The sequence below is a fragment of the Aphanomyces invadans genome, assembly GCF_000520115.1.
Source record: "Aphanomyces invadans strain NJM9701 unplaced genomic scaffold supercont1.15, whole genome shotgun sequence".
NCBI lineage: Eukaryota > Oomycota > Saprolegniomycetes > Saprolegniales > Verrucalvaceae > Aphanomyces > Aphanomyces invadans.
Window position 1 is genome coordinate 620,132 of NW_008580160.1, and position 22,058 is coordinate 642,189.

The following is a 22,058-nucleotide window of genomic DNA, read 5'->3' on the forward strand; positions in this document are numbered from 1 at the left end:
TTCGACGAGTCGGCAGCCAACTACGTACCCACACACACACACACCGGATCCTCCAACCTGGACAACGTGTGCATCTCGTGTGCTTACAATTGGTGTCCAAGTCGGACCTGCGTTTCGAAACGTGCATGGCGTCCGCGTGAAGGAGCTCTCGTCTCCCCGACGACAAGGGCCGGCGATGCTCCATGCGATGCTCTAGAGGTGCCGTTGCAAGCGCTCGACACCCGGTCGCACACAAACCGACGGGGGCTTGTACTCTACAACCAACATGCGGCCATGCCACATGAGCGATGGGCAGCCCATGTCCTCGCTTGGGTCGTCCCCCATGTCTGCCATCGCCACATGAACGCAGGGCTGCACGCCCCACCCGGTTGTTGCGCTCCACGGCAAACCAACATGAATGTGTCGGGGGAGTTGTTCGGTGGCCGACGGGACAGTCGACAAGAGTAGCACATCGTCGACGATCGAGCGCGGTGGCGTCCTTCGACTGCGGATCACGACGACGGCTGTCAGGCTGCGCACGACGTGGATGGGCTTTGATGGCGTTTGCGGCCATGGCTAGCCCTGACTGCGCTGCACGCACTGGCCGGACCACGGCACACGTCGACGGCCGCCGAGTTGTCGCGCTGGCTCCGGCCATGTTCTCCGAAGTTTCTGCTGCCCGTAGACAGGCACGTATACAAACGTCAAGATAAATCCAAGCGGGAGAAAAAGTGGGAGGCCAAATATTGCGAAGGACGATGCAAATTTTGTGCTGGAATTCCGCCACGACCGGCTGTCGTCGGCCAGTTTGGGATGGCGCCACCGACATGCAAGCAATGGTTCCTGACCAACTTTGCGTCCAACATGAGTGCGACGGGGAAAGGGTCGTGCTACCTGCGCAAGGCACTAGCAGTTGGAACGATTGATGCCCAGCGAGTGGCGTCCGAGGACTGCCAGGAGCCAACGTGCATGGCCGTTTTGAATGAGCTCTCGATCGCCACGACAGAAGACTGCACCATTCCAGAGGTCCAATCGGGGAATCCATGGCTGTTCTCAAAGGTCAAGGAGTTGTGCGACGTTCCCGCGACAACGGGGCCTCGCGTCGCTACCAAAACCACCACGGCGAAGCCACAAGCGGTCCCGTCCCCCAAACCGGCAACAACACCGACCGTCGACCCCGACCTCATGAATCTTGTCGTGGAGGCAAAGCCATCTTGGTTCAACACGAACAAAGCCATCATTATCTGGGTCGGTGCTGGCGTTATTGTGTGTCTTGTCGTGATGGTCATCGTGTTGTGGCGCCGGAATCGGCAACAGCGACAGGTGCCGGTGGTGGCCGCGAGTGTTTTGACGCAACCACCTCCGTACGCGCCAGTGGCCGACCGCGACGCGACATTGCAGCTCCAGCGCAGCAGCAGCACGACCTTTGCCACGCAAGTCGATCCACGTTTTCGACCAAACCCGTTCCTCACAACGTCAGGATTGGCACCGACAAACACAACCAGCATGCTGTCTGCGACCGGACCACTGCCATCGGTGATCGGCATCCCCGAGAGTTTGCTGGACATGTGCGGCTTGGAAGTGCATCGACTCGCATCGAACGACCTACGGCTGACGCACGCCATCGCTCAAGGCGGATCCGGCGAGGTCTGGATCGGCGACTACCTCGGGGAGCGTGTGGCCCTCAAGAAATTGCTCACGACAAAGGCCAACTCGATCCCCGACTTGCAAAAGTTCATCTGGGAAATCAAGCTCCACTCCAAGTACGGCGATCGTTCGGCCGCCACGACGTGTATTCACATGCACAACTCTCTCGATAGGATGGAGTCGCCGTATGTGGTGCGGTTCGTCGGCGTCGCATGGACGAAACCAGCCAACATCACGCTTGTGACCGAGTTTATGGACGGCGGCGACCTTCGCAGCATCCTGCAAGCGAACGCTCTCAGCCGGACGTTGACATGGCGCCACAAGATGCAGTGCGCGCTCCACGTCGCTGAAGGGCTCGTGTACCTGCACACGATGGACCCGGTGGTCATCCACCGAGATTTGAAGTCGCGCAATGTGTTGTTGGATGCGCGCTTGAACGCCAAGATCACCGATTTTGGCATCGCACGAGAAGCGGAGGACGTCACAATGACGGCTGGCATCGGGACGTACCGATGGATGGCGCCAGAAGTGCTCCAAGACGGCCATTACTCGGAACTGGCAGACTTGTTTAGCTTTGGCGTGATCCTGTCCGAGTTGGACACGGAGTTGCTGCCATATTCGGACCTGCGCAACGCGTCCGGAAACCCGCTCACGGACACGACCATCATGGCCAAAGTCATGGCTGGCCAGATCCAGCCGACGTTTTCGGCGACCGTGCCAAGCTGGTTCTCGGCCTTGGCAAAGGAATGCTTGGCTCGGAACCCGTCGGACCGGCCAAGTGCGATGCAAGTCGCGTACCGCTTGCGCTTGCAGGTAGATGCCGCGTAGGCTCGTCGGTTCGAGCCGCGCGCGTTGTCCCGTCGAAATAAAATGTTATGAAGAATCTGTTGTGAGTTTTCGCCAGACCAACGACGTGACCTCACGGGTGAAGGTTGGCAGGCTTTGTCGGTGGAGAAAGCAACGCCAACTGGACGCATTCCCTCGGGAACTATCACGATAGCGTCGGTAGCAGGTGTGTCTACCACGCCGTCGAGATGGCCCATCCGTCTCGGTGGTCGCACGTGCCCCCAGCGACGTCGACAAACTGCGTTCGAGTCGCTTGGGGCAATCGATCGAGCGACCGCTAACTCGCAAGGATGGGTTGGATTTCCAGGACGTCGACGCGACCTCTTCGATGAAACATCTCCATGTTTGTCGACAGAAGCCTGAGTCAGTCGCGTGAACTCGTTCCCGTCGCTTCGAACGGCACGTTGCCGTGCAAAGTCACCCTGGAACGATATATTCCGCCCCCACGCCGATTCGTCGCCAACCGCGTGCGGGGCTCGCAAATTGGCTTGGTTTGCTTCCAGGAAAAGCGTGCTATTCGATATCATATGAACATGGCAGCACAGCGGCGGCGGCGTCGATGGATGTCTCCATCGCGAACCCCACTTCAACAATCCATCTCCCTTCCACAGATCATCGCTGTCATGGCGTGCAGTGACTCTACCAAACGTTCGACGACAGGGCCGTCGCGAAGAATGCAATCCCACAGGTTGCTCACCCACGCATCTCGAGCTGCTCCAACTCGTCGTCGGCGGCAATTGCGTGGCACAACAATCGACGACATTGTAATTCTGGGTATTTTAATTCGCAATGCATGTTACCAAAATCCGATGAACATTTGGTCCGTCTTTGTGAATTTATCATAACGTGACTTATTCCTGGTCGTCAAATGTGCGTCGGTTCAGCGCGGCTTTCCAATTTCGTGTGCAATACGCGATCGACCGATTAGCCATGGTGGACGACTTGTATTGCGCCAACTTGATCGCGGTGGTCGTGGGCCAGTTCGTGGCAGAGAACGGCACGGCGTTCAGAGGGTGCTCGTTCTACGAAGGCCTGAACAAGCCCACGACGCAGGTCGACCCAGCCCTCCTTCGAGACAAGGACTGCAAGAACGTCGACTGCACGACCCTCTGGGCCGACTTTGTCCAGCTCACAGGAGACTGCCCCATCTTGAATCAAGAGACTCGACGAAGTGCGAACATTTCGTCCCTCGCGAGCGTGTGCACCCGAACGACCACTGCCATTCCGACCACGACATTGTCCACGTCGCCGGCATCTCCAACACCAACGACGCAATCGTCGACATCCCCTGCCGTTTTGGCGGACACAACGACTTCTTCGTCGTCCTCGTCAACTGCTACAATTGGCATCATCGCAGGCGCAGTCGTTGTCGTAGTCGCGCTCGCGGTGTTTGGATGGACTCGACGACGAACGCAAGCGCCTTTGTCGACCAAGCACAGGGACCAAGGGGACTCTGGTGACCAGCAAGGTGATTCGTACGGTCCTCATTTTACGCCATCCAACACGTACACCGGTGGGAACTCGGCCAACGCCAGTTCGATCCACAGTGCGTCCATCGTGGATTCGGCGCAGCTGAGTGTCATGCAGCGAAACCTCGTCGACTTGGACATGTTTCGGGTTCCGGTCGAGGACGTGACCTTCACCAAACCACTCGCTGAAGGCGCGTATGGCGAGGTGTGGCTCGGCGAACTTCGCCAGGAACGTGTGGCCATCAAGCGTCTGCTCCCAACGAAGCGCATCAACGCCATCGACTTGCAAAAGTTCATCTCAGAGATTGTCCTTCTCTCGAGGTACACGCCATCCCTCGTAGCCTTTGGCCACTCATGGAGTGGCTAGAATCGATTGCCCGTATGTCGTGCACTTTATCGGGGCTGCGTGGTCCCGCCCGAGCGACATTATCATGATCACGGAGTTCCTGCCTCGCGGAGACCTGCGCCAAGTCCTGGATGCCAATCAACTCGATCCAGCCTACTTCCCGTGGCCGAAAAAGGTGCAATGCGCACACCACATCGCCGAAGCCCTCGTATACCTCGACTTCATGACGCCCAAGGTGATCCATCGCGACTTAAAGTCGAGAAATGTCCTCATGGACAAGAACTTGTGCGCCAAGCTCACTGACTTTGGCATTGCCCGGGAGACGCAAGATGACGAGCACACTCTCACCGCTGGCATCGGGACGTACCGGTGGATGGCCCCCGAAGTGCTGCAGGACGGCCACTACACGGAAAAGGCCGACATTTTTAGCTTTGGCGTGATCCTGGCCGAGCTGAGTACCGAAATGGTGCCGTACACGGACCTGCGCAACGCAAAGGGCAATCCACTCACGGACACGGCCATCATGGCCAAAGTCATGACGGGCGAGCTTCAGCCTGCGTTCAGCCCAACGTGTCCTGCCTGGTTTGCAGACCTCGGCCGGCAATGCATGGCCATTAATCCCAACGACCGACCGGCGGCGACCATGCTCGCGTTCCGGTTTCAAAAAGAAGTCGCGAACCTCGCGTCCACCAAGTAGTTCAGGCATTCGTGGACCACATTGGCAACTCGCTAAACATTTTTGCATGAATGGCGTACTGGATGACACAAAATGCAGGGAACGCCATGTCGGACGTGCGGCACCTGCGCTCGAAGGGATCGCTATGCTGGAAAGCCACGGCAACCAGGCGCCTCGTTAGCCATCGCGACATGCCGCTGTACGAAAGGTGGCTAGTGCTCTACGGCGCCAATTGCAGTCGCTCCATGGTTCAGATTGACGGCAAGAGCTTGGGTCGCGATGCTGCCAAATATGATGGCAACGGTCCATTGTAAACGATGGAGGTACACTTCCAGCGAGTTTGTTCATGCTTGTGTGGCATTGCGACCATCAGTGCATGGTCGAGTTGGGTGGGAGAGGTGCTGGCGGTGGCGTCACCTCTATCTCTCGCACGTTCCGCAAACGAAAGCAAGCACCATGACGCGCAGTTGCACCACACAGCGCATCCCCTTCCCTTTGGGACGCCCCCTCGTTGGAAGATTTGTGGATGCTGCATTGGTACATGACGCGTCGTCACCGGTGCATCACGCCATGGAGAGGGACGCATCGGCCGACGCTATTGGTCCCACGACCCGCAATGCGAAGCAAAGTACAGTCAGGGTTCACGGAGGGGTGCCCTGCATGCTAGTGTGGTCCGCCTGTGTGCTTGGGCTTGAGTACACTCTGCCGTGCAGTGCTAGCTCAATGTCCTTCACCCATGCAGCAACAGTGTGCCCAACCTGTACGTTTAGTGCAATGGAAGTAGTCCGATCTGAACGGGCTGAGTATTTACCCATTCCCCGCGCCAGGCAGCGTCCCGCCGACGGTCGCCTATGAACGACTACATGGCGACGCCCCCCTGCCGCCGATGCCTCAACAACCTGCCAGGCATCGTACGTTCTATTTGCCCCGTGTGCCCTCACAGAATTCTTGTCCCAATACCAAGTGAACTCAACGCCCGTCCGAGCGACTGACTGCTTGAGCACGTCGTTGTGTCACGTGGGTTGAATGCGTTCGTCGCAGCGGTCCAAGTGCCAATCGACTTGCCCATTGTGTGCTGACAGACCTCGTCCTCTCAAATCTCTCGACAACGTTCGGGACCCTTGGGGTGCTTTGCTTGGGCGACATGCCACCTCCATCCACAGCCTCCACGGCAGCGACCATCAACACATCGCCACCCACGCCGTCGCTCCAAAGGAATGCCACGAGCACCGTCGCCGTTCATGTGACGATGCCTCCAGGGTACATTGGAAGGGTACGTTCACCATGGCGATGGTCCTTCCGCCGCTTGTGCCACCGCGGCGTCCACAATTGGTACGACTTCCACCAACTCCACGTGGCTTTCACTTGGATGGATGGGATAATCCGTTTTACAAACAGCACTCAAGTCCAGTGCCGGTGCAAGCGCGGGATAGCCGACCTTCCAAGCACTGTCAATTGCTTCCCCCGCTGTCGCCCTTGCCATCTAACGGTGAACAAAGGGTAGATACGACATGGACGAGGTCGTATCTACCCTTTGTTCACCGTTAGATCCCAGCCTTCGACGTCCGCTTGCTGCATCCGCTGGCACAAGTGGTGCCGTGCGAAACGTGGGTCACCCAGCACCACGAGAACCCGATCATCACAGCCACACGTTTGTTGCCCTACAAGAAAAACCCCGTACGCCCCGCGCGTGCTTTTACGGGCCATCCAGCTCTTGGCTCGGTATGGAACATTTCCTATAACGTCATCCGAGTGACGTTATCCATATCGGGGAGGTGTCGGGACAAGTGTCCCGCGTACGTTGTCGAAGTTGTGGGGGTCGCAAAAGGAGTCGTCGAGCGACCGATGGACATAATGCCCTTGGCCGAGTCCATGGACTGCGGCGACTTGCGCGGCATCCTCGACACCAACCGCGCCGACAGCAGCCTTCACTGGAGCCACAAACTGCAATGTGCCGTCCACATTGCCCATGGTGTGTCCCATTTGCATGCTCGGACCATCGTCAACGCCAACCTGACTTCGTTCAACGTGTAGGTGGATTCTGTCAAAGGGGCCAAGCTCTCGGAACTCCATGGCGAGCTCCACAGAGTTTGAACTGACGAGCACACTGCAATTCCGCAGGTCGAGGGGCTCCACCCTCAACACGCGGACTGCCAGTGTCGGGTCGTTTCGGTGGGTCGCCCCGGAGGTCATGCGTGGGGATCAAGTCGCTCCTGCCGCGGACGTGTACTGGGTGAGCGTGATTCTCGCCGAGCTCGACACGAATGCATCCCGTTTGCGAGTGTATTTGCAGGGGGACGGCTGTGGAAGGCCTCCCAAGAGTCGTGACCGCAAGACGACTACGGGATGACGAAGCAAACAAGGTTTTGCTGGCCAAGATTGTCGCGGACGAGGCACGCCCCGCTCCCTCGATGACCTGTCCATCATGCTTCCTCCAGCTCGCCACGAGGTGCTTGGCCACAGACCCGATTGCGCGCCCCACGGCGTGCGAACCGATTTCAGCGGCAGCTCGGCATGGCACCACTCGTGTAAGACCACTTGAACCGTGGCTCAATCACTGCGGGGAATGCTCCAAAGGCAAAGCTGGGAAGGCGTTGTTTGTGTGGCTATGAAGTGAAAACTTGTCCGTGTAATTCATGTATCATGACGCCAGCGAATTTGCGCGAGTCCATCGCCCCATGGAGCCCCTTCGTTCGTGCCGCTCGCGCTGTAGTGCGGATAGCCGGCGGCGTGTCAGCCGACCATGGAGCTCTATTAACACTTGAAGCGCTGATGTGCTTGGTGATATTTGGATATTTTAAAAAGAGATGTCAGATATTTCAAAATCCAAAGAAATTAAATAGATAGAAAATATTTGTGTTGCCCTTATATTTGTATGTGAAATTAAAATTCCGAAATAAAAGCGATTTCGCGGGCTCTGATTGGTTCAAAGGCATGTCAAACGTGAATCTTGGCACGGTCATCGACGGAATGCCGCTGGAGCGGCTGACGCAGGACCTCGTGGTCGAGATCGCGCGGGAGTTTCCGACGCTGAGTAACCTGAATCTCTCCAAGAATGCCATCCGCGAAATGGACTGCGATTTTTCCATGCTCCGCTTTGTCACCCGCCTCAACTTGAGCCACAACCAACTCGACGACCTCCCATCGACCTTGCACGACCATCTGCCGCAGCTCACCCAGCTCCTTCTTGCACACAACAACTTGTACGTTTGCTTTCAATTGCCTTAATGGACGCTTCTTGTGACGTAGCACGTCCCTTCGTTCCTTCAAGTTGCTTAAAACCCTCACCCTTCTTGACCTGTCAAACAACTGCGTTCAACACGTCGACCAACTCGACTACTTGAAGGCGCTCCCTTTGCTCACCGATCTATGCCTACGCGTACGCAATGATTATGTATTCTTGGTCGATTTTGATCGTTGTGTCGAGCAGGGCAACCCGAAACTGGACCAGCTCGACAATCGACGACTTCAAATTCTGCAGCGATTGCCACAGCTCCAAACCCTCGACCAGGAGTTCGTCCATCATCTTAACAAAATAGGTTCATTAAGTTTGTGAAGCTTAGGCCAGTATTGCCCCACGAGCGCGAAAAGGCAAGGCGCCTTGGATTGGCGATGACATCGGTCCGCCCATCACTACCTCGTACACCAACCATCCCGACGTTGAGAGCGCCGCTCGCAATTCAGTTGACCAGCCAGTCCTCACCTCAACCTCCCTTCCCGACAGCTTCGACTCACATACCCGAACTGCAGCAGGTCCATCAGATGGACCAATCAATAAAACCGCCGCTGGAATTCCCGACGCTCTCCAACGCATCAAAACAAGTCGAGCTCATGCAACATCGCATTGACGCTTTGCAAGAGATTATTACTTTACAAGAAGCCGAGCTCGCCAACGCGGTAGCGTTGTCGCTGGGCCAGCGCCAAGCTGGGCCATCGATGTCGTCGCCATCAGGGACCATGCCTGCTGTGGCATACCAAAAACTGCTGTCAAAGTGGCGATCGAAAGTGTTTGAGCTAGTTGTGGCCGTGAAAAACCGAGAGTTGGCCGCTCAAGCTCAAATACACCAAGCTGGTCGATCTGTCAAGGCCATGGAGGTTGATGTTCACGTTGAATCCATTACATCTCTGACTTCTCGTGCAGGGTCAAGTGAGCGACCAGATCAAGCACGGGCAAAAGCTCACGCAGCGCCTCGCAGACGCAGACGCGGCAGCTCAATTGCTCCAATTGCAACTGGAGCAACTGCATGCCGATCGTACAGCGCTGCAGGCCAAATGCCAACGGCACGTGCATTGCCTCGAAGGGGAACGACATCTCTTCCGCCAGATGGCGCATTCTGTTGTTGCTGCCGTTCAGGTACTGCTGCCGCTGCGACGCCGGACAAATCGAAACGAGGACGTGGCTGCTTTTGTCTTTTCAACCCGTTCGTGCTGATGGTCGTGTGGCAGGACGAAGGCATGGGGCACCGACTGCAACAAATGTATTCCACCGTGACTCGCCACGAGCAACGGCTCCGACGGCAAGTGCAGCATGCCGAGATGCTCGTCGTGTCGTTAGCTCGAAAGGAAGCTCGTCTTCGAAACCAAGAAGCAGCGTTGGAAGGAGAGCGCCGGGTATGGATCAAGCGGCTCCAAGGAGCGTCCACAGTCACGTTGAACCCGAGCCAAAATCCGCTTGCACCACACCACGACAGGTCTCGGCCGTCCAGTCCATCCAAGTCGACGAAAACGAAACTATTCAAGCTCAAGCCCGAGTCCGAGGAAGTCCTCCGCGCTGTCTTTCACCGGCTCGACCCATACCAAACGGGACTCGTCGACAGCGCCCGGTTCCTCGCCGCCCTGCAGTACGTTCTGTGTTGCGCTGACCATGCTTAAAGTCGCGACGGTAACGTGCCGCGTGTGGTAGAAAAGACTGGACCGTGCGCCAAGCGATTGGCGCGGCAGGCGTGGAAAGGTTACTGGCGGCGATTGAAGCGAGCAAGCTGTTTGGAAACACAAAGCACGTCACGTGGGGTGAATTCGTGCTGCTGTTTTTGCCCGACTTGTCCGGGCCAAGGGATGCCGGAGGAGGGGAGGAGGATGCATCGGTGGCTGAAGGACCCGACGGAGTGCCTCTGCCGTTCCAAGACAAACCATTGCCCAAGGCCGTCGTCGCGACCCCTCGTCATCTTGACGAATGGACCCACGACGAGCTCAAGTGCCACGTCGTGCATTTGGAGCAGCAGCGAGCGGTCTTGATGGCGCGCATCAAGGTACGAGATCGTTCGGGTGATGAAAATGGGCCATCTAAATACATTGCTGGCGGTGTTGTTGGTCTCCGTCAGCATCCCAGACCCAGGTTGCAAACCGAATTTCACCGTGGGTTGTTTTGAACAGGAAGACGCGAACGAGCTGCAGCATCGCGTGCGCGGCGTGCAGCAGCAGTGGCAAGGCAAGTGCGATGCCCACGTACAAAACCTCGCGACACTTCAGGTCCGACGTCCTCGAGTCGAGTGCATGGAGGCATCTAAAAGCCCGTCAGGACGCCATGCGAGAGTTGGAGCGCACGCTGGCGCTTCAACAGACCGCCTACGCACAGCTGGAAGCGCAACTCGTGGACCTCCGAGCGCAAAATGCGGCGGCTGAAGGCACGTGGCGAGCTCAACGTCGCGAACTGGAACTGCAACTCGACGGTATGGCCCGGGACCACGACAAGGCGATGTTGGAGCTGAACGAATCGCACTCGATGGCACTACAGGTCGATTTACCACGCATGTCTATCGTCGAAACAACGGATCATGTTGTAGGAGGCGGCCCAACAAGTGCGGCATGCGCAAAAGGACGTAGCCAAGCAAGACGTGTACGTGAGACAGCTGGAACGCCATGTCAAGCGCCTCCAGGACACAGCTGCAGCAGAAGACAAGCAAGCGCAGCACGCGTGGACGCGTCAGGTGGAAAAAAGGTTTGCATCGCTTTCGCCGTCGAGCGCATCGATGCACAATTTGGTCGAATAGGGATGTCGAAATCGCAAAATTACGGCGCGAACGGAATGCGCTGCTCACGACCGTTCGAGAACAGGTTCGTTGTGCAAGCAGTTGGACGGGACGGTCGCTATGAAAATTCTGGGCACATTCGTCTGGCGTGGCAAACGAATGCCGACTAACTCGCCATCGCAGGAAAAAAGACCGGCGCCCGACGTGGTGGACCAAGCAACGGCCACGGACGGCTTGTCGCCGCCCACCGTCTCAACTGGAGTGCAAACTCAAACCGAGTCGCACCTCCGACACGTCGTGGCGAGTTTGGCTGAACCGCAGAGGAAGCTTCCCGACCAGCCGGGCGTGGGGATGCCAGCTCCGACGATTATTCCAACCGTGCCGCCCTCGCTCAGCCATCGCATGTCAGCTCTATCGTCTCAAGCGAAGCAATGGCTCACTGACGACGACGACTGGGGTAGTGACGAGGGGTAAAGCCATCGAAAGTTGGCAAACATTGTCACGTTTCGCACGCTTTTGTGACCATCCATTTTTCTTTTCTCATCCAACGAGACTCGTAAAGGGAATGCGCAAGAGGTCGATTGTCCCCCATGGCAATGCGGTGCAACATTGCAACCACGCTAGTCGTCGGCATCTGCGCCTTCGTCGTTGGTGTCGTCGCCACCATCGTCCTCCGCAGCATTGTCCCGTTCATTTCCGTCGCCATCGCCACTGTCACCGTCGCTGTGTGCCCCTGGGGTCTCTTCCATCGTGGGTGTGGCGGTTGCCGCGTTGGGGCTCGAGCCATCATCGTCTGCGACCGAAAGGTTCTGAATGATTTCTTGAAGGCGTGCGTCCAGCGCCGCTTTGGGCATTCGATTTTGGACAAGGAACGCCGTGTCTTCGAGGGCAAGCTTGCCCAAGACGGGCGAAATCAAGCGGTCCGCGTCGCCGATCTCGTCGGGCACTGCTTTCTGAACGAGCAACTGCTGGCCCAAGTACAACTTGGTCACGTCTTGGATGCGATTCCACTCGCGAATCGATGCGACACTGGTGCGGTACTGCAGCGAAATCGATCGAAGGGTGTCACCCGGGCCTAGACAGCACGCGCCCGTCAAATCGTGGCGCTCTGCACTCGACATGCCAACGACGATCAGCCGCCACGTACCGAGAATGTGGAAGCGGTTGCTGCAGAGCGAGCTACCATCCCGTGTGTGCCACCGCCACTGCCGAATACTGCCGTCGTCGGAAACGCTGACAAGGTGGAGCCGGTCGACTTGCAAGTCGAGCACTTTGCTTTGATGGCCGTGCAGGGTTTGCAGGAGCACACCGCTGACCAAGTCGGAGATACAAATCGTGCCGTCCGTCGCCCCCGTTACGACACGAAGCGAGTCGAACGACAAGCACGTAATGGCGCAGTTGTGCACGTGCATGTGGCGCCGCATCGCACCCGTATCGCCGTCCCACACCACCACATTCCCGCCATGATCGCCACTCACAACCTCGTTTGCAGCAAAATGAACGCACGACACTGGATGCACGTGGCCTTGTTTCCTTACCAAACCAAGTCAGCGTCGCTGAATCAAGTACAAGACGGAGGGTTACCAGGTTGGTCCTTCTCGCGTCGGCCGCAGCCGCACGCCACGTGTATATCGCACCGTTCTTCGCGCTGGGAGAATCCCCGGCGAAGGCAGTGCTCGTTCGGTCGTCGCGGCGTGGTGCGAATCCTGGACGTGCCAAGCCCGCAGCTCGTTGTCGGCGCCCGCCGAATACAACACGTTCAAATCCATCGCGAGAAACGTGACTGTCCGAAAATGAGCCGATGGAATCGCAACGAGTCGCTCGTACGATTTGGCATCGTGGATCTAGCATCAACAACGCATGCATTGCGTGAGTGGCCAGCAGCGTCGATCCATCCAAAACGCGTCGAGTACCATGATGCAGCAGTCGGCTGTCCCGGCAACGAGGTATTGCATGGTGGCGGTGATGGCCATGATTGCCGCGTCGAAATCTGTTACACGATGGCGCAGCACGGGCAAGTTGTCCTCGAGCTGCCACACCAAAAGTGTGCAGTCCATGCTGCCCGTGTACACAAACGAGTGAAACGAAAACAGCGTCATGATGGTCTTTGTGTGGCCGTGGGGGGGTCCCAAATGGCGCTGGTCGCCCCCGACATCGCCGACCCCTTGGCCCATGCAAACCTATCGCGAGTTCCAGTGGAGACGAGACGGAGCTACGATCGCCCGTCGTACCCCCGTCAAAAAGTCGTACACGATCAAAGTCGGGCCAACGGACGCAACGGCCGTGTCGACGCCACCACTGGCATGCCCCAACACGTTCTTGTACATGGCATTCACTGCGTTGAATCGAAAACACCGCAGCGGGTCCTTTCCCCGAACTCGGCGCATCAGCGGCCCCGTCTCCGCCTTGAGTTCTTCTTCGCACTACGACTCGTCACGTTGAGAGAGCGTGTCGTTTGGTTTATCCATTCGATACCTCTTGGATGCGATCGTTCAAGTTGGAGATGCGGATCGCCGAGTTGCTGCGCTCCCGGTCGATAGCGAGCTGGAGGACGTCCAGCTGGCGCAAGAATTTGGCCACGTTTGCCTGGAATTCGTCCACAGTGTACCGCGTCGACAGGCCCAAAAACACGGCCGAGTCGACAAACGCCGAGTCGCTGACTTGGCTTGTCTTGAGGTCCGCCTCGGCCTGCTTGTGGATCGCTTTCTTTTCGTCGAGCATTATCTCCAACGCGTGCAGAACCTTCTCCTCCTCCATGATGGACACTTTGCAATGCAGCCGCTCTTGGCGAAGCCGCGGCACGATTGCGCCGACGCGCTCGCATTGCCGTTCCACCGACAGCTTGACCGTGACCCCAATCAGTCGCGAATGAAGCTCGGCCAGCGTGTTCTCGATGTGGTCCATTTTCTGGTCGAGGACGTGCTCGAGGCTGTCCGCCTTGACGCTGGCTTCGGTGGCTAGGTCTCCCGCATCCATCTCTCGATAGCATGCTGCAATGCCTCGCCACGATGCGACTTCGCCGCCCACGTCGCTCACATCCTCGTATGCCCCCGCGGCTTTCAAGTACAAGTCGAGCGCTGCGGGCCATTCTCGTTTGGCCAGGTGGCAGTCGGCGAGCCCGCGCCATGCCACTGCGCTTTCCGCCGGGTTGCCCACACTCGTCGCCACGATGCTCGCCCGCTCAAACGCGTTGGCCGCGCGGTCGTAGTTCCGTAGCATGAAGTGCGCTCGGCCCAACCGATTGTACACTAGGCTGAGCTGGATCTACCACCACAGAGAGTGAGTGGATGGCAGTCGATCGGTGCCGACGGACGGCTCGACTGAAAGCTCCAATGCACCTGGATGGGGTCTTGAGCATCAATGGTAGTGGCAGCTTTGGACGGCATTGCGGTAAGGTTGTCCAGCAAGGCTTCGTACGTGGTGACGGCAGCCTCGACATTGCCAACATCCAAGTGGGCATCGCCTTCGTCGCGTAGAGATTCTTGGATCTACTTGAAATGGATGGTCACAACCACAACGGAAACGATGGATGGCGTAAAATGCACATGCACTTTTGACGCGGTGACGAGAAGCGCGGCGACGAGTCGATGGGGGATGTTTTCGGGACTGATGGGCCCATCGCCACCGTCATCCAAAGGACGTCATGCGACTTCCGACACAGCACAGCCATCACACGATCGCCACAGGACGAAGCCGACATGATCGAGGCGCAGCATCCACTGAATCATACCTTGGATTCGACCCCGCGGAGGAGCTGCGCCTTGCGTTCTTTTGCAAACACATTGGATCGCTTCCGTTCGTTTTGGCTGGTCGTGTGGCTGGTCGTTTGCAGCGTCGACGATAGCTCGCGGCACTCGTGCAGCGCCGAGTACAAGTCGCTCTGGAGGTGGGTGCGAGCAGCATGCACGCCCTTGAGTTCGACACCGCCTTTGCCGATGATGTCGATGCCAACAACGTCGAGATCACGCAGCCGTGCGACGCAAGCTTGCCAATGCTTCCACGCAGATGAGACTTTGACATGGACGAGGCGAGTTAGGGCGCGGGTCATCACAGCACGATCGACTCGCCGCCGTCGGCAGTGTCGCCGCCATGTGTCAAAACAGTAGCTCAAGTGCCTTGCTTTGAACTTGACGACGACAGTCGCACCCCGCGCAGCTTTGAACTGGTCGAGCTCGCATTCCGTCTCGAACGAGTCGAGCGCCGACTGGCGAGTCACAATTTGTGCTCGTTTCGTGGCCAGCATCGCCATGTCTGCTTTCTTTTGGTCCTCCACGGCGCGCAAGTCGGCCTTGGTGTCGACGATGTAGTATCGCTCAATATCAAGCTCTTCCTCCAGCGCCGTGATCAAAGCGGGCGTGTAGAAGCGCTGGAGGCCGCCTGCAACCACACGAACGGCCATGAGTTGTGCAAAGCCAAGGCGTCAGCAGGTTCCAGAGCGGAGGAAGTGGTACCGTGCATGGCCAGCGAGTCCATCGCGGGTCCCTTGAACTCTCGGGCGCGCTCCAACTCGGCCTGTTTGTCCATGATGCGGCGTTCCGCGGCTTCCACCATCGAGACCAGCACGGTGCACCGCTCGTCAGCCCACGCAATGTTGTACTCGAGCGTATCGACATGCGTGTGCAGCTGGTGGAGGCGGTAGCGGAACTGCTTGCGGCGGACGGCCTGCAGCGCAAGGCGCTTTTGATTTTCCGCTTCCATGATGTCAACTGCGGATTTTGGTTTCAAAGTCAACTGCGGCGTGGACGACAGGCTTGCCGAGCCAAATGCCTCTGGCGCCGACGAAGACGACTCTGCGTCCGAGCCTGACGTGTCCGAGTCCTCCGAGGAGTCGCTCTCCACGGGCAGCATCGCGTCGACGCGTCCACTCAGAGACGGATGGTGCAGCCTGATCGTGTCGGCCACCAGCTGAATGTAGTGTTTTCGATCGTAGCGCTGGACAAATCCGTTGTAAAACGCCGAGTCGATGGTCGTCGCCGTGCTGTTGATAGCTTCTTGGAGCTCCGCCACGAGCTCGTACTCCTTTCCATGGACTACACGTCAACGACAGATGAGCGAGCTGGTCCAGCTGGCACGAGTAGTCGCCATCCTCTCAACGACAGGACGGCTTGGAGCGACTCGATCGAGCGCTCCAACGGGCACAAGGGAAACGACATGTGTACCTAACGTGCGAACAGGGGGCAATTCAGGCGTGGTGTCTCCGATCACACCCGAGACAGACACGGCGCACACCCGCCACCGCGAGTACGACTGGCCGCTTCGTAGGCCATCGATCGTGCAGCGGACGTAGTGTGCGTCGGCATCGTCGCTCTGGATGCGGTCGGTCGAGTAGTCGCTCAAGTTGACCAGCGGTCGGTCCGGCGCCTTCACACGGCGAGTAAAATCCTTTAGCTCTGCTGCACGCATGTCGATGGAATTCGTGCCGTCGTGGACTTGAACATATCCCGAAAACGACACGATGTACTCGTCGATGGGCTCGCCGCCCATGTCGAACGGGGGCAGCCAGCTCAGCGCAATCGAATCCACCGTGACGAGGCCCACCGACAGGAAAAGCGGGCGGGATGGGGCCACCGGATCTATACAACAAGCGTACATCCACCACGGCGTAGTCAGAGTGCTGCATCCAAGGCACTCGCGCACAATTCCAGTTTCGACCAGATCACCATGGCGACGTCTCGTTGGGCATTCAATGGAGCGAATAATGGGCCGTACCTGTGGTGCTGACGTCTTCGTCGTTGCAATCGGTCCAGCCACTCCATCCGTTTAGCGTTTTGCATCGAACCGCCATGCGGCCAAATGTGGATTTGGCGGGGAGGCGGTCGACGGTGTAGCCGTGCATGGCGACAGGGTGATGATGCAAAGCCCACCGCGATGTCGAGACGACGGGCAGTGGGTGGAACGTGCGTTCGTGCTGGCGGTGTTGAAGCCGCTGAAACCTTTCGATGACGAGAACATGCAACTGAATTTGGAAATCGACGACGGCCAGGTCAGCCGTAAACGTGGGCGGGTTCCATGCGAACGAGATGGAACTGTGGGTGGTCCGCACGACGCGGAACGCGGTCGGGGGCTCTGGCGGCTGCCCCTTTAAGGCGTACGCAGGGCTTGCCCAAATCACTGCGTGGCGGTCGTGGTCGCGCTGGCACGAATCCATGTGATATGCCAAACGATCTCCCTTGATTGCGCGATGGCACAACTTGCAACGAAGCATCGATAAAGGCAACTCGCGAACGACAATCCCTCGGCAGAACGGCTCGTGCATGTTGAGGAGGGCGGAGGTTGCGAGAACTTTGCCACAAGTTGGACAGGATTCCTGTGGAAGGAACGCCGTGAGCTTGGCGCCCACTTCTTGCTTCACTTTTTCCTGAGCCGGGGGCTGGGTGAACTAATGGGGCAAAACACTCATGGTCAGCGACATGTTCGCGGAAGGACACAGAGTGGAGCATTTACTACACGCACCACTGGGGATTTTGCGTTGATTTGCTGCATGAACTCAACGCGGCGCGCGAGGTCCTCCAGCGTGGACGTGTTGTTTCGGACGCTGCGTGTCGAGTGTCGAAGGCTCTGATTCAAGTACCTGCATCCATCGTCGACTCATGTTTTCGATGAAGCCTCGACGCACCTGAACGATTCCGCCAGCTCAAAGTGGGTACGCGTGTGTGCGTCGATCATACGCGCCTTCACGTCATGCTCGACCAGTGCCATGCGGACGTCCAAAGCGTCCTTTTTTGCTTGCTTCACCAGTGGCAGATTCGCAACGTCCGCCTTGGTCTTGGTTCGTCGGTTGAACAGCCTGCGACGCAGTTCGGCAGCTTTGGCGCCCACGCCGTGAATCACGTCATCTCGTCGTTGTAGAAAGACTTTCTTCTTCTTTCGATTGCGAAGCTTCTCTGGGTCGACATCGATCTCCATCTTGACCTCGTCCGCCGTCGCCATCGACGTCGGTTACACAGATGCCATTATCCGGATAAGGGCGGATGTCCGGATGTCTGTCATCAAATAGTGTGTGAGACGTTCATTTCGTTGTGTTATGGAGATGCACCATTAATAGTGTGAATTGCAGAAATAGTGTGCATTGGATCATACAATTTCCGAGCGGTGGCCGTACTTTCGTTCGTATTGATCTCGTGGCGGCGATGGCGACGCAACGTGCTCGTGTGCTTGGTCTGTACCGAGATATCCTGCGACTGCACCGGCAGAAGCTTGAGCCTGTGATGCGTGTTCTGGGCGATCGGTACGTCCGCGACGAGTTCAAACTGCACAAGACCGCCAAACCAGAGTTTATCAAGGGATTCCTCACCGAATGGGAAAACTACCGCACCATGTTGCAGGAGCGACAGACGCATTTTGGGCAAGACCTGAGCGCCGAAACACGCAAACTCCTTGACGACGAACAAAAGAAGAAGCTCCAGGACCTGCATGCCGCCGCCACCAAGCCCACCAACTCCACATGAGATATACTGCATGCATTCAAAGCCATCCATGAACAAGTTGTGCTCCTTCGTGGGGTACGTTGTATCATACTCTATTACTCAACAATGTGCTGTGCTGGCTGGTCAAACCAGCTGTGTATCGCGCGGAAAAGTGTCGGCAACTTCACGTCGAGGAGATCCGCCGCCACTTCCTCCAAACGCCCGAGATCGGGCAACATTGCGTCCGACACCACGGCATCAACTTCGCGCACTTGCTCCAGGAGCTCTACAGCCACACAATCATCGTCACCGATTCCCGTATTGCGACGAGTCCTTTTACCTTCCCAGGACAGGACCGCAAAGCACGGCGACGTTTGGAGGAATCCGTCGAATTCAGCTTTGGCCGCTTCCAGCTTGAGAACACTGCAGCGCGATTCGGGATGAGCCATGATTGCACAGCAATTCTCGATAGTCAAGATTCACTCGCACCTGGTTTCGATTCGCTGCAATGCACTGTTCAACTTGGTGGTGGATGCCCTTCGTCTCCTCAACTCAAACTGCTGCGGCAATTCGGCGAGTTCAGACCACTTTGCTACTTCACGCTTCATCGCATCAGCCAGCGCGGCTTCCGTCTCTTCGCGCAAGCCCTTTGCAAACCCACATCAACCTCGAACGATTCCAATCTGCTTCCCCAAACTGACCTGGAAGGCATCCACGAGCTCAGTCTGCACGTACACGAGCAGTTTGTTTTGCAGATCAAGGATATCCACGACAAGCGCGCGGTTGGTACGAAAGGCGGCGGCCACGTTCTTGTGGCATTGATCCAGGCGGGACTCGAACGAAGCAATGGCTGCAAGGTGCTCGGCGGTCGTGGCGGCCGCCGCATCCATCGCTTGCAGCTCCTGGGCGAGGGATTCCCCGTACGATTGCAGGAATTCGAGTTGTCGTGCCGTTGCTGGGGTTGCTGACACCGTGGATGTTATCGGGGGCGATGCCTGCGCCACGTAGTGAGGGCAGCATGCATCCGATGTGGCGACGAAGGAATGATCACCTGACGCAATCGCTCGCACGCGTTTTGTCGCGCGGCCAACTCGACGTAAAGCAGCTCCATGTGGCGCTGGATCTGGGACTCAATATCGTGCAGAGGGCGTCGGGGTCGGTATGGAGTTAGCTCGGGAAGGCGGGTGTTGGCGGCTGCGGACGTGTTGTCGGCATGCCATGCCAGAAGTGCATCCAGCAGAACTTGGCCGGGGACTTGGAGCGCTTCCTAAAAAGTCGTTCTTACAAACATGCCTGAGTTTCGCGGGTGACGGGCATCTCACTTGGACGGTGGCATGTGTAGCGAGGGATGGCGGCATCAGTTGTCTGGGAGACGAAGGGCGCGGCCATCGTTGGCGTCCCGGAGGAGGACGCGAATGCCTGAGCAAATGCTCCAAATGATGCAGAGTCTTCTGGACGACTCGTCGTCCAGACAGTTCGGCGGATGATGGTGGTCGGAGCGACGTAAGGAGCTCGTGCATGACGCCCTCGCGCTCTTGATGGCGATACTGAGCCTGCAGTGCATACGTGTCATGGAGAAGTGCGTGGATGGGCGGATCGGTCGCCAGCGCCATGGCTTGTTCAGCGAAAGAGATTTTCGCGATCAATTGTTTCTTGTCGGTCTGTAACTTGGCAATATCGCTCTGAAGCTGTCGCTTCTTCTCCGCGAGCGCTGCCACCCGTCGCTGTTTATGAGCAAGGATGTCCCTAGCAAAGTATACACGTCATGAAAACGCCGCCAAGTACAATTTGCCTCGACGTACGGTGATGTCGGCGCTTGACTTGCGACGTGCAGGTTTCTCCGGAGCAGGTCGATGGCATCCGTGGCCTTAACGTTGTGTTGAACCCACGTCCAGACGCCATCCAACGCGCCGCCTTGCATTAACGTCTCCACATCTTCAGGCCGCAGCTTGCCCGTCTTGGCATATCGGCCTTGAGGGACGTAGCCTATCTGACCCACGTCGGCCAGGAAGCCATCAAGGTGATAAGCCTTGGACATCGTTTGGGAATTTCAAGGAATACATCGATTTCATTGGTTCGAATTCTCATATTTATCCAATCATATCGTCATATTTTGAAACGCATCGCAGAAACAGACGCGATCTTCTGCCCGTCGGTCCTCCTGGTAAGCCGTCGCCACGGGCAAGCACAGCACGGCTCTTGCTCCGAGAAGATGCCACCATCACGTCCTTTTGTTGGCTGCCTTGCGCGGTTCATGGCCATCGCTGGTTATCACACAGCCAGCAGCGTCAACGTAGGCATCGACCCCACTTGTGTGTGCCACATGCATACACACACAACCATCATCACGAGCATGAAGGCTGTCAATCACCGCCACAGTCGCCCTCAGTGTAGTTAAAACCCTTTCCATCCATTTTTCATGGCGATTGCATAGCGATTGTGCCAGTCTTTGCATCCGTACTCGTCGACACAAGGGTTGCCTTCAATGCAGCTGCAGCTTTCAAAGCCCCTGCCGTCATCTTTCTTGTCGGCCTTGGACGGCTGCGCGCCGTCCATCGTGGCAGCAATCGCGCGCATCTTCGCTTGGTCTTGCGCGAGCTGCTCCGCTTCTTGCTCGATGTATACGTAGTAAGTCTTGCCCGACTCCAGACCATGGAACGTTCCGGCTGGATCTTCGAGCACGTACACGCTGTTTGTGGCTGATTGACTCTCTTTCGCGACCTTTGTCGGCGGGTCCCATTCGGATAGGTGGATGCGACAATGGGGCATGACAAAGCTCAAGCAATACGCTTCGTCGACGACCGTGGCAGTCGTGCTTCCGTTGGCAATTTCAAACTGTTCGCTGTACATTTCGTACTTGAGGACGACGTGGCCATTTTGCCGCTTTGCCAACTCCGCCGCCTCTGCACGAAGTCGCTCTTCCTCCTGTGCCGCGACGTTCCTTTCTCCCTGCGCTGCTGTGTTCGCAGGAGTTGAAAATTCGTCCGTTGTTATGAAGGGGACATCGATGGGTCCATCCAGAGTTGCGATGGCCGCATTGGCAGCCTCGCCGTCAGCAGGGGTGTCGACAGCGGAATCGTTGGTGCGCTGAACGGAGGGGGGTCGAGCATCGATGCTCGGCATCTTGTCGGCACTGAAGGCCTTTGCATGGGCGCCACCTGTTCACACCATTCGTCAGCATGCGAGGTAGAATCACAGACAGGGAATGGAATTGCCTGTCGGAGTTGATTGCTTCGACGGACTCTTGGGCGACGAAATTTTAGGAAGGGAAGGCGATGGCGACGACGTCGAAGCAAGTTGCTTTCCTTTGGACGAGGTGGTTGCTGGCGTCCCTTTGTTGGGGGGCGAAGGTTTTGGGCCCTTGTTTGGCGGCGTCGGTGTCGGCTTGGGGCCCATCAAGCTATAAATACCCTGTGTTGCAACATACAACTCATGTCATGAGCAGCCACCTGGGGGATTCAACGACTGAAGCCAAAACAGTTAGAACGAACCACGTTAGCCATGTCTATCCTAAGGGTCGAGAATTGTTGCGCGCCATGTGAATCACACTAGTAGCGAGGCCAGTCCACTGCCATAGTTACCTCGCTGACTGTGGGGAGGGCCACGGACAGTAGAGAAATCACTCGCGCATGGCGCGCACCGAAGCGATGTCGTGGTGCCTGGCTTGGCGCGTTCCTGGGGGAGCCAGAACGATCAAGTGCCGTTGGCGAGATCACGGTG

General features: G+C 57.4%; 8 protein-coding genes across 9 annotated transcripts; 5 read left to right on the forward strand and 3 right to left on the reverse strand.

The window, feature by feature from the left end:
• The first annotated feature begins 656 nt into the window (after window positions 1–656).
• On the forward strand, window positions 657–2,529 carry H310_07804 (TKL/DRK protein kinase). The gene is made up of 2 exons (XM_008873304.1): window positions 657–1,742; window positions 1,800–2,529. Exons 1-2 carry the CDS (start codon window positions 793–795, stop codon window positions 2,452–2,454), a joined length of 1,605 nt encoding a protein of 534 aa, XP_008871526.1. The 5' UTR covers window positions 657–792; the 3' UTR covers window positions 2,455–2,529.
• An 837-nt stretch (window positions 2,530–3,366) lies between these two features.
• Window positions 3,367–5,048, forward strand: H310_07805 (TKL protein kinase). The gene is made up of 2 exons (XM_008873305.1): window positions 3,367–4,262; window positions 4,309–5,048. Exons 1-2 carry the CDS (start codon window positions 3,403–3,405, stop codon window positions 4,982–4,984), a joined length of 1,536 nt encoding a protein of 511 aa, XP_008871527.1. The 5' UTR covers window positions 3,367–3,402; the 3' UTR covers window positions 4,985–5,048.
• A 1,760-nt stretch (window positions 5,049–6,808) lies between these two features.
• Window positions 6,809–7,313, forward strand: H310_07806 (hypothetical protein; the record flags this gene model as incomplete). Its single annotated transcript, XM_008873306.1, has 2 exons — window positions 6,809–6,993; window positions 7,085–7,313. The coding sequence occupies 2 exons, from the start codon at window positions 6,809–6,811 to the stop codon at window positions 7,311–7,313; spliced, it is 414 nt and encodes a 137-aa protein (XP_008871528.1).
• A 584-nt stretch (window positions 7,314–7,897) lies between these two features.
• Window positions 7,898–11,459, forward strand: H310_07807 (the record flags this gene model as incomplete). 2 transcript variants are annotated; one of them, XM_008873307.1, is made up of 12 exons in its annotated part: window positions 7,898–8,166; window positions 8,213–8,342; window positions 8,394–8,476; window positions 8,527–9,058; window positions 9,105–9,317; window positions 9,410–9,804; window positions 9,867–10,212; window positions 10,337–10,432; window positions 10,482–10,697; window positions 10,747–10,901; window positions 10,954–11,017; window positions 11,116–11,459. In XM_008873307.1, the coding sequence occupies 12 exons, from the start codon at window positions 7,898–7,900 to the stop codon at window positions 11,404–11,406; spliced, it is 2,790 nt and encodes a 929-aa protein (XP_008871529.1). In that variant the 3' UTR covers window positions 11,407–11,459. The 2 variants fall into 2 exon arrangements, with proteins under 2 accessions (XP_008871529.1, XP_008871530.1); XM_008873308.1 differs by lacking the exon at window positions 11,116–11,459 and having other exon boundaries at window positions 10,954–11,113.
• Window positions 11,419–17,862, reverse strand: H310_07808 (hypothetical protein; the record flags this gene model as incomplete). Its single annotated transcript, XM_008873309.1, has 13 exons — window positions 11,419–12,007; window positions 12,080–12,465; window positions 12,517–12,776; window positions 12,846–13,112; window positions 13,164–13,355; window positions 13,408–14,190; window positions 14,271–14,420; window positions 14,663–15,309; window positions 15,384–15,962; window positions 16,092–16,505; window positions 16,642–17,311; window positions 17,386–17,503; window positions 17,549–17,862. The coding sequence occupies 13 exons, from the start codon at window positions 17,860–17,862 to the stop codon at window positions 11,553–11,555; spliced, it is 5,235 nt and encodes a 1,744-aa protein (XP_008871531.1). The 3' UTR covers window positions 11,419–11,552.
• A 155-nt stretch (window positions 17,863–18,017) lies between these two features.
• H310_07809 (hypothetical protein) lies at window positions 18,018–18,710 on the forward strand. The gene has a single exon (XM_008873310.1). It carries the CDS (start codon window positions 18,063–18,065, stop codon window positions 18,378–18,380), a length of 318 nt encoding a protein of 105 aa, XP_008871532.1. The 5' UTR covers window positions 18,018–18,062; the 3' UTR covers window positions 18,381–18,710.
• On the reverse strand, window positions 18,018–20,376 carry H310_07810 (hypothetical protein; the record flags this gene model as incomplete). The annotated part of the gene is made up of 7 exons (XM_008873311.1): window positions 18,018–18,624; window positions 18,679–18,761; window positions 18,828–18,985; window positions 19,040–19,333; window positions 19,390–19,605; window positions 19,661–20,084; window positions 20,141–20,376. The coding sequence occupies 7 exons, from the start codon at window positions 20,374–20,376 to the stop codon at window positions 18,455–18,457; spliced, it is 1,581 nt and encodes a 526-aa protein (XP_008871533.1). The 3' UTR covers window positions 18,018–18,454.
• Window positions 20,377–20,664: 288 nt separating this feature from the next.
• On the reverse strand, window positions 20,665–21,739 carry H310_07811 (hypothetical protein). The gene is made up of 2 exons (XM_008873312.1): window positions 21,554–21,739; window positions 20,665–21,496 (listed from the first exon to the last, which is right to left on the reverse strand). Exons 1-2 carry the CDS (start codon window positions 21,732–21,734, stop codon window positions 20,733–20,735), a joined length of 945 nt encoding a protein of 314 aa, XP_008871534.1. The 5' UTR covers window positions 21,735–21,739; the 3' UTR covers window positions 20,665–20,732.
• Between the last annotated feature and the right edge of the window lie 319 nt (window positions 21,740–22,058).

Coding starts and splice junctions, on each gene's coding strand:
- H310_07804 (XM_008873304.1), top strand. CDS start 793: ATGGCGCCACCGACATGCAAGCAATGGTTCCTGACCAACTTTGCGTCC. Junction 1,743..1,799: donor GAAATCAAGCTCCACTCCAA/GTACGGCGATCG, acceptor CTCTCTCGATAG/GATGGAGTCGCCGTATGTGG.
- H310_07809 (XM_008873310.1), top strand. CDS start 18,063: ATGGCGACGCAACGTGCTCGTGTGCTTGGTCTGTACCGAGATATCCTG.
- H310_07811 (XM_008873312.1), bottom strand. CDS start 21,734: ATGGGCCCCAAGCCGACACCGACGCCGCCAAACAAGGGCCCAAAACCT. Junction 21,497..21,553: donor GAAGCAATCAACTCCGACAG/GCAATTCCATTC, acceptor TGGTGTGAACAG/GTGGCGCCCATGCAAAGGCC.
- H310_07805 (XM_008873305.1), top strand. CDS start 3,403: ATGGTGGACGACTTGTATTGCGCCAACTTGATCGCGGTGGTCGTGGGC. Junction 4,263..4,308: donor GAGATTGTCCTTCTCTCGAG/GTACACGCCATC, acceptor TGGAGTGGCTAG/AATCGATTGCCCGTATGTCG.